The 9,612-nt window shown below is 44.2% G+C and overlaps 1 protein-coding gene across 1 annotated transcript in view; it reads right to left on the bottom strand.

The window, feature by feature from the left end:
* TAF4 (TATA-box binding protein associated factor 4) overlaps window positions 1-9,612 on the bottom strand; it is a gene marked incomplete in the record, with an annotated part of 77,189 nt that overhangs the window by 1,971 nt on the left and 65,606 nt on the right. The window contains 4 exon segments of the mRNA XM_073607531.1: window positions 1,395-1,514; window positions 1,599-1,655; window positions 3,958-4,083; window positions 7,550-7,680. Coding sequence (XP_073463632.1) covers window positions 1,395-1,514; window positions 1,599-1,655; window positions 3,958-4,083; window positions 7,550-7,680 — 434 coding nt within the window.

Below are 9,612 nucleotides of genomic sequence, written 5' to 3'. Positions count from 1 at the left end.
GGGGGGGGGGGGGTGCGTATTTTTCAAAGAGATTTCTCAGCAAAATAAAGCATGGAGACATGAAGGAATGGGGGAGTTTATTTTGAATGTTAACTATGAATTACACAGCGTTTCTTAGTTTGTGGTGCTCAGATGCAGTGTAGTTCTGCTTTAAGACACGACATTGCCATTGCAAAGAGAAGTGACCGTGTCTTTGCAAAGTGTGTCCCCCTCAACCACCTGATTACTCAGTGCCTTCCTCCCCCATAGCCGGGCTGATATTACCTGCGTTGGCGAGCAGTTATACCACTGACTGGTTGTGTGACTAGCCATTGGCTGCAAGGTTCGGGCACCATCACAGAAAAGCATATCACATGCTCCCCCCTACTGAAAAATGCCAGGTGTTCTCGCTGGTTGCAAAGGAGCAACAGTGCAAGTGCATAAAAAGGGTCTCTCTAAGACCCTGAAACAAGACCCTTAAAAGGAGTAGTTCACTTTAAAACAAAAATAAATGCACTTTTTTTTTTTTTTTTAACCTGCAAAAAAAGAAGAAATGCATTTACAATTTTTTTTTTTTTTTTTTTGTAGGAGCCTGGAAAGCACTGCACCTCTGATCGGCAAATCGCTGGTGCCATGCAGGATTCCTGCGGACTGTCAGTGTCTGTTCATTGCATGGGCAGGCAATTTCACAAAGACAGGAACAATCAATGAACTACCACAGTGCTCACTAGCGCCATGGTAGTTCATTGAGAACTACATGAGGACAGCCGTAAAGGCTGTTGGTACTTGTAATTAATTGATTCACAGGGATCTGTGAATGAATGATATGGCCATATGGGCGGAGTCTTTTGGGAAAAAATAAATGCACATATTTTTGCAGGAAAAACAATGTGCACTGCATTTATTATTTTTTCCCTCTGTAGCCTGCAAAGCATGCCACCTACGATCATTGAGAACCATGGCACTGAACAGGGGTGCAATATCAGGATCTTGCAGCTTTCAGCCCGTACCCGAACTTCTGCAAAACCCAACGCACCTGATTAAATAGCACAGCACACACTGGAAGGCAATAGGTTTCCATAGACAAGCTGTCTTCCCTTAGGAAAGCCAAGTAGTTCTGCAAAGTGCTAGTAGCTTTGGAGCTGCTGATTGGTGGCAGTTCTGAGTACGGCATCCCCACAGCAGCAGGTGAGTGTCCAGTGGAAATTCTTTTTATTAGGAAAGTGCCTCATACCCCTATTAGTACTCAGATGTCAGATATCAAAATTGCCTTCACTTGCTGTCTGGCACAATTGGGAAAGCTGGTGAAGCTCTCAAAAACGCAGCCGTGACGTGACCATAACCACATACACTGAAGCTACTTCATGGTACAACCAATCACCTGCTGAAAAAGTAGCTTTAGAACAGATACATACCTCTGACCCTGAACCAGGGCCCGGGGAATCCACTTTCCTCTTTTTTCGAGGGCCGATAGCTGCTAACGCCGTTAAGTTTGCATCTCTTTGCCTCATTTGTGCCAATTCCTGTTGCTGCATCTGTAGAAGAGGACAGAAGAAAAGAAATTAATAAACTGCCGCTGAGACAGCGAGAGGCAAGTACACATCAAGGGTGGGACTCACCTCCTTTGCTTTCTGTTTTAACCGCAACTGCTCTGGATCTTCCTGCCGTGACCGAGACTATGAAAGGAGCACAAAGGGGGAAAGTCAGAGGACAAATCTGCATTTCAGTCAAGTGTTAGGAGCACGCTGGATTTTGTAATTACAATCTGCATACAGTAACCCACAGAACAGAGATCAGCGTTAGGAGGAATTTCGGTCTTTTTTCCTCCGTATATTTATGTAAAGGTGGTCATCCTAAAGCGATCAGCGCTTCCAGAACCCTAAAACCCAGGGCTCTCTAAGCAAGGAAATACAAAACTGACAAGTGCAGCATGACGCAAACATTCCTTTTATAGTTGCCCTCAAGGTTTGGGGGTAGGTTAGGGTTTAAAGATAAACTCCAAGTATGAATATTTTTACACAGTTACAACCAAGTGACAGACCTGTCTGGACCACCACAGCCGTGCCATTTAGCTGCCTGTTGGGAAGCTTCCGCCCTCCATGCAGACCTCTTGCACCTTCCCTGGTTTGCTATGAAAGCTAGGATTGGAAGGGGATGGGAAGATGAGCATACAGATGTAAAGCAGCTGTGCTGTTAAGGCAGACACGCACATCAGTGTCCATTTGGGGGGGAGGCTGTATATGTATTGGGAAGGGAGGGGGCTATGATGCAAATGGGGCAACTGATGTAAAATTTTGCACTGTGATGTAAATGGGAGGACTGTGCAGTGTTGTAAAATATGGCACTGATGTAAAATGTAAAACATTGCGCTGTGATGTAAATGGGGCGACTGTGGTGTAAAACATTGCGCTGTGATGTAAATATTCCACTGTGATGCAAAGAGGATTGGCTTGTGATGTAAAGGAAAGGGGTTAATAGCAAAAACATGCGATTCGGACCTCTACGGGAAGTAAATTCTACTGACCGGACCCTCCTTTAATATTAATTCAATATCCCTGCTTCAGAAGCTGGACATCACCTTAGTAGACAATGCCACACCGGTGATTGCCACTGGGTTCTAGGCCCTCGTGTGGCTGTCGTACTGCACTGTGAACACAGGAGGTTCCACACTCAGCAGCAAAGATTGATTTACATTTTCCTCAATGAATGAAAAGCAGTCTCCGATTGGATGAGGTGGAGCGTGTTGCATCAATGCCCTGCATTCTCCACCTCGTTCAATCAGAGAATACTTTGCATTCTGTGAAAATGCAAATCATTCTCTGAATGGTGACCATGCCAAGCAAGCGACTTCCTGTGTTCAAAATGCAGCAGGATGGCAAATCCACAAAGGACGCAGAAGATGCTGTGTCTATTACAGTGATTTCCAGCTCTAGAGGGATCCCATAGGTATGGCATATACATAGTTATATTGGTCCAAGCTGGAGCAATGTAACTATGCATCAAATATCCATACCTGGAATTATTCTTTAAGTGTTTGGACAGGTAAAGTGCCAAGTTTCATCGATAGGTTAAAATCTCCAGGTTTTCTGTCACTTTAAATCGTTTGCTTGGGTCAAGCTGGAGAGATGGGCATATTACTTTACAATCACCACCTCAGCCAATCAAATGAAGCTTTGCATTCATTAAGAATGCAAGGTTTCCTGTGAATGACTGAGAAGCACTCAGCATGACTTGATTTTGGATGCTGATGCCACTACAGCATGATACAGCGCTAACAGCACCACTTTGTAAAGGAAATCTTTGTTTGGGCAACCTTGATTCAAACAAACCATCTAAAGCACAGGTGTCAAACACAAGGTCCGGGGGCCAAATCCGGCCCTCCAGGCCATTTCATGTGGCCCTCGCACCTCTCCTGCAGGAGAGCCCCAGCCCTCCTCCAGACCCTTACTTTCTGCTTTCAAGCAATGCATCCAGCTTCTTCCCAGCAGCAGCATAAGGAAAGAAGGTGCACTGTGATGTAAGGGAGAGTGGGGAACTCAACTTCTGATGGTGGGGTGGCTCTTGATTTCTAATGTAAGGGGAGGGGATGCACTGGACATCTAATCTTACAGATACAACCAGCCCTTTTGAGGGCAATCATAATGCTGATTTCTTCCATTTTGGCTAAAATAAGTAAGGATCAGGGTTTTTTTTTTTTTTTTTTTTTTTTTTTTTTTTTTTACACACACACACACACACACACACACACACGTGTGTCCATTTGGGGAGACAACCCCTCATTTCCAGAATCTGCAATCTCCTCCTTCTCTGCCACGCTGAACTTACTACTAAACACTAGTACTGAGCACTTCTGTGATCATTCAAAAATTACTAAACAGAAGATATAGCCAACTGATCACCGGAAGGCGAAGTGACTATATCGGCACAAGCAGACATAATGTGAGCATGTCTTAATATAACAGCAAACTGTACACAAACCTTCGCTGCCCGCATGAGAATTTCCCTCTCCTGCTCATCTTTCCTCTGTTTTTCTAGCTGGTCGAGCTGTTCAAAAAACTTAAGTTGCGTCCGAACATCGGTCGTCTGCTCGTACCGATCATCCTCCTGCACGAAAGAGACATTGGGTAAAAAAAAAAAAAAAAAATTTTTTTTAAAGAATCAATAAAAATCAAGCATACAGGTAACAATTCTACCAACATGTAAACAGAATGCCACTGCTGCCGTCGGGATCCATCATCCACACACAGCGGCTCGGAAAACCTCAGCCTTGCCTAGGCTGCCAATACATTCCAACAACAAAAGTGTTTTAAGATTAAGCAATGTGATCAGAAATGTAAAAAAAAAAATAAAAAAAAATAATTCTAATAAATAGATAGATAGAGATATATATATATATATATATATATATATATAGATATCTATATATATATCTATAGATATATAGATATATATATAGATATCTATATATATATATATATATATCTATATATATATGTCCATCCATCATGTCATTAAGGATTAAGGCCTATGGGTTTAACACACCACCCTACATTCTTCATATAAACAGAGCTCCAAAGATAGCATTAAGTAACATCTGTGTGTAATGGGAGAAATGCAATGTAAAATCCGTTTCAGGATGCAGGAATACAGGTACAGTTGGGGTTATATTGTTTCCTACAGGAGAAAGGACATAGGCAAAAAAAAAAAAAAAAAAAAAAACACACAAGTGTCAGCCAGCCTATGCCAGGGCCGAACAAAAACTCAAGAGGGGCGAGACCCGTGTTCCTCAATGGACTCCAACAACTTGATTTCAGGGTCAGGGGAAAAAAATCCTGTTTTCTTTCTCATCCATTGAGGGACACAAGGATTCAAATACACTTGAGACACCCAAAAGCCATCCAACTAAAAGATGTGAAAACACAGCAAAATACACTCACAAGCCTCAAGGGGAGGACGAGAGACCGTCTGCAGGGTAGTAGCTGCCTGAAGGACCAACATTCAAACATGAATGGATGAGGTCAGCTTCCTAATATATAGGGGAGCCAGTTAACATGACCAAGGGGAGAGCATAAAGAATCAACCTGATGGAGGACATGTCAGAGGAACAGCTCCACTCAGAAGTAAAAACCTGTACCTGAGTCAGCAGGAAGCTGATCAACCAGAACCCACCAATAACAGGAGGAACAATAAAAACACAAAAGACCTGATTTAATCAACTGAACTAAATAAAAACACTGCGTTAGGAGGAACCTAACAGGCAAGAAACTACCAGCCAGTCCACCTGAGAAGGTCTACCATCCACAGCCCTAAGGGTCAAGAGAATAAAACTTGGGTGCCTAGCCGGACAACCAACCTCACTAGGTGAGGTACATCAGAGAATGTACAGAATTTGTACAACCCAATAGCCCACTTGAGAGCAAGGTGACCCCTTGAACCCAAGGATTCCAAAAAGTCAATGTGACAGAGAAAGAAGGTGGAAGGTAGACAATGACACAAGGGTCGGCAGGAGTGAAAATGAGGCTTTAGCCCCAGACTGGAGAGATGGAAACCACCAAAAAGCACCAAGGATTGGGGAGGAACTTTTTGCAACCCCCTGGGTAATATTGGAGCATGTAGAAGAATGCTGAGGAGTCTGTCCAAGACTGATCAGTCATGGATCTCGGAATACCCCAGAACATACGAAGATACGAGAAGATCGAGGCATTAACAAGCATGAAGTGCAGGGCAGGAATGTTATCTGAAAGAGCATATTCCTGATCAAAGGGATCCAAAGAACTAGTACCAACATCCAGGTGCTACAGGCTTGATAGCATAGATGTGTGGTGGCAATAAGGTAGGTAATCGGCCACTTAACCCTGCTGCTCAAATAAACCACCAGGTTATGGAATGATCATAGAAAAGAACATCCAGACAAGAGCGCTGTTGGTAAGTGGCCACAAGGTGGTGCTAGACATGCTATATTCCAGTCTAAGAAAAGGCATGTATCTAAATGATCACTAGCAAAAAAGATTTATTGAGCACATAAAGATCCACTTTAAAATAGACGAGTTGGGATGAAAGATGCTTTGATATAATTATGCCAAAGATAACAAATGTAGCATACCAGCCCTGTCTGCTGTGAAGATCGCCAAACTGGAAGAGCAGTGTGTTCCCCAATGATGGTATAAGGGATAGCTCTAGAGAGGACGCATAGAGAGGGTGTGTAATACAGCACAGTCCGGACCAGAAGTGACCTCACAGGAATTGCTCAAGGTCCAGGAGGAAGCATTCACAGGAAAGAGGCTTGAACCACAAACATCCTAGTTGCCGTGACAACACGTTTCGCAGTCTGGAGGAATCCAAAAGGAACTTCACCACAAGGCTAAAGGGTAAGTGCTCCTGCGCTATCACTTTAGGTGTACTGAAGTGGTTAACTGCTGCAAGTTAATAGCTAATGAGTGATAAATAGAGAACAGTGGTGGTGCTACGCTGTTAATATGTATAATAATAATAATATTATTATTATAAATATGATTAAGCCCAATGTGATCAATGTAAAGAACACTTAAAGCAGAGTTCCACTCATTTCTAAGTTTTCTAAGTCAGCAGCTACAAAAAAAAAAAAGTGTAGCTGCTGACTTTTAATAAACAGACACTCATGTGTCCCTCGGTCCAGAGATGCAGGGGGCCGAAGCCTCGCTCCTCTCCCCCTCCTCTCCGCCGTCATTGCAAGTGTGGGCACCCAGCTGTGAAGTCGAGTCGCGCTGAGCTCTCCTAGTGGCCAGGCAATCTTCTGGGACCTGTGATGTGTCTCAGAAGATTGCAGAGAGGAAGGGGCTGCCTAGGGGGAGAGGAGGAGTCGCCTAGGCGGCAAGACAACAGACGCAGAAAGTGGGACAGGAAGTACCTGTCAAAACCAGGTACCCACTCCCCCCCCGAAAAAAAAAATTACATGCCAAACGTGGCAAGGAGCGCTTAAAGCAGAAGATCCACTTTTGGGTGGAACTCCGCTTTAAAATTCCATCCCCCAACCGCTGTGTAATTTTGCCACGATTGTCGCCCGAGTAATTGCGGTAAAATCAAACAATCGCGGGACGCCTGTTGCTCAAAAGCAGTTCAAGAAGAGGCTGGCTACAATCGCGGCGCGATCGGAGTGCCATTGGAAGCGACGGGGATCGCACGGGCATCCCGCGATTTGGGGTCACCTAGATGTGAACGGAGCCTTATATATTGCTTTTTTATCCTGTGCAGAGCAATATGCCGAAAACCAGCTAGCTACATATGCGTGGATCCACAAATATAAAAAGTAAAAACAAATGTGTTGATCAGTGCAAACAAGATTTAAAAAAAAAAAAAAAAAAAAAGTGTTCAGTTAAGCTTTGGCAATAAAACCTGGAAGCCGATTGGTTTCTATGCAGAACTGCACCCCATTTTGCACGCTCCAGCTTCAGTAAATAACCCCCATTTAGCTTATCTTAAAATCAACCTAATTTGCTGCTTTTGAAAGCCAAGTCAGCACAATGGCAATGCAAATTTTGGGACGGTCTTCTTTATTGCCAGGGCTAAGTGGGGGACCATATCCTATACTTACTTTGTGAGAGATGTTCTTTTGCTGAGCAGTTTCTGAGATTTTTTCTACAATGTTTTGTAATCGCTGTTGTGTGGCGTGCGAGACATAACCGACCACGTCTGGATGGACTTCCGTTATCCCGTGTTTCTTACCTAGTAATGAAAAAAAAAAAGCCACACTGAAATGGAAGCTGCCAATGATCAAATACCATTTGTGTGCAAGTTTCCAAATGATAAATGTACCTTTCCACTGATGAATATAATGTGAACACAATAGGGACTCCACATGGACGGCAGTTTCTATTGCCAGAGGGTAGTAGAGCAGCTGTTGCCAGGCATACAGGAGGTGATCACGCTTCCTTCTTATGCCCCTTTTTACACAGGGTGGATCCGCTTTGCTCAGCAGGGTATTTGTCCACTAATCCCCTGCTGAGCAGCGCAGATGGATGACTGGTCTGTGTCCGCTCAGTTTATGCAGGGTGGACACAGACCAAGCCCACTCCGCTCAATGGGTGGTCCGGTGTAAACAGACCGGCTGTCAGTTTACAACCACTTACCTTCGATCCAAGCCGCCTACACGGAAGAGGACCGATACTCTTCTTAGTGGACTGGAGTGGCGTTAGGGGGGTGCAAACTGACACAAGTCCGTTTAGGCTCCAAAGTTGCGCTGACTTTGGATCGGTGCAACTTGAATACAACTTTGGCTTTGACCAGTGATCATGGACAACTGTTGCACACAAGTTGCATTGTATAATATTCAGGTACGACTTTCATGCAACCTCTGAGGGTTAACATTGAAGTCTCCTCCAGATGAAGCCACGTGTGAGGTGCTGAAACTAGTAGAGATGGAATCTTAAGTGAGACCTTTCTGATGTATTATCTATGCTTTTAAAACTTTTTAATAAATATGAGTTGTATATTAGCTGGGGTAGAGGGGTTCATTTTTAGTCCCTCGGATACTGCACTATTGGAGGCGCTTTCTGTTTTTTTCCATGTATTTTTTTAAACTACCGACAGCTAATGTGGATTACACTGGATTCAAGTCTGAAGTAGCACAGTGGAAGGAATCCTCATCAGATATAGATCATTATGTGTCTTGAGAGTCCAACAGAGGTCATCAAGGACCAGTGAGAATTTCCTGAAGGGAGAGTTGCACAGAGTGCAAGGCGTGTTTGACCCCTAGCAGGGTCTTGTAAGGAGGTGAGCGAGCATTGCATGTGGTGGCGGGAGCACTATGCATATGGAGGTTGTTTGAAGCAAAGAAACACTTCACATCTCCCCGCATGTCAGCAGAAGAAATTATCACTTTATATAATATTATTGGACGTTTGTTTGAACACTTATATTGCAGACTAGTTTTGATTTGTTTTTATTTTTGTGTGTTTGCATACCTATGCAGCGCTGTCTCATTTACACTTTTTTTAACATTGAAGTCTGTGGCCCTCAAGTTGCATGAAAGTCAGACCAAAGTAGAGCACTTTAAAGTTGCTGCGTTGCGGATATATATGAATGGTTATCATTGAAAAAACATCGGAAATTACTTGAGGTCCAAAGTTGCATGACAAGTCGCTAAAGTGTGAATGGAGCCTTACACCCCGACAATCTATAGGGATGCACAGACCATCCAATCAAGTCCACCTGACAGACGGACCTGACTGGATCGCCCGTACGAAAGGGGCCTTAAAGTGGTTCTAAAGCCTTAAGGTTTTTCACCTTAATGAATTCTATGCATTAAGGTGAAAAACCTTTTGTGCTGCAGAACCCCCACCTCCTCTTTCTTAACCCGAGCCTGATCCGATCCAGCAACATACATGAGAGCATTGGTGCTCGCCGCTGTCTGCCTCCTCATTGGACTGACTGATAGCAGAAGGAGCCATTGGCTCCCACTGCTGTCAATCAAAAGCTGTGACACGGGGGTGGGGGGCGAGTCCCATTGTCTGTGTCAATAGATGCAACGGGACTCGTGAGCGAGCATGCATGGGTGCCCCCATGGAAAGCGGCTTTCTGTGGGGGCACCTGCCTAAGAGGAAGGGCCTGGAGTGCTGGCGGGGGGCCCCAGAAGAGGATTGGGGGTGCTCCATGCAA

Source organism: Aquarana catesbeiana, linkage group LG12 (genome assembly GCF_042186555.1).
Source record: "Aquarana catesbeiana isolate 2022-GZ linkage group LG12, ASM4218655v1, whole genome shotgun sequence".
NCBI lineage: Eukaryota > Metazoa > Chordata > Amphibia > Anura > Ranidae > Aquarana > Aquarana catesbeiana.
Note: the sequence above shows the minus strand (reverse complement) of the source record. Positions and strands in the feature narration are given on the sequence as shown.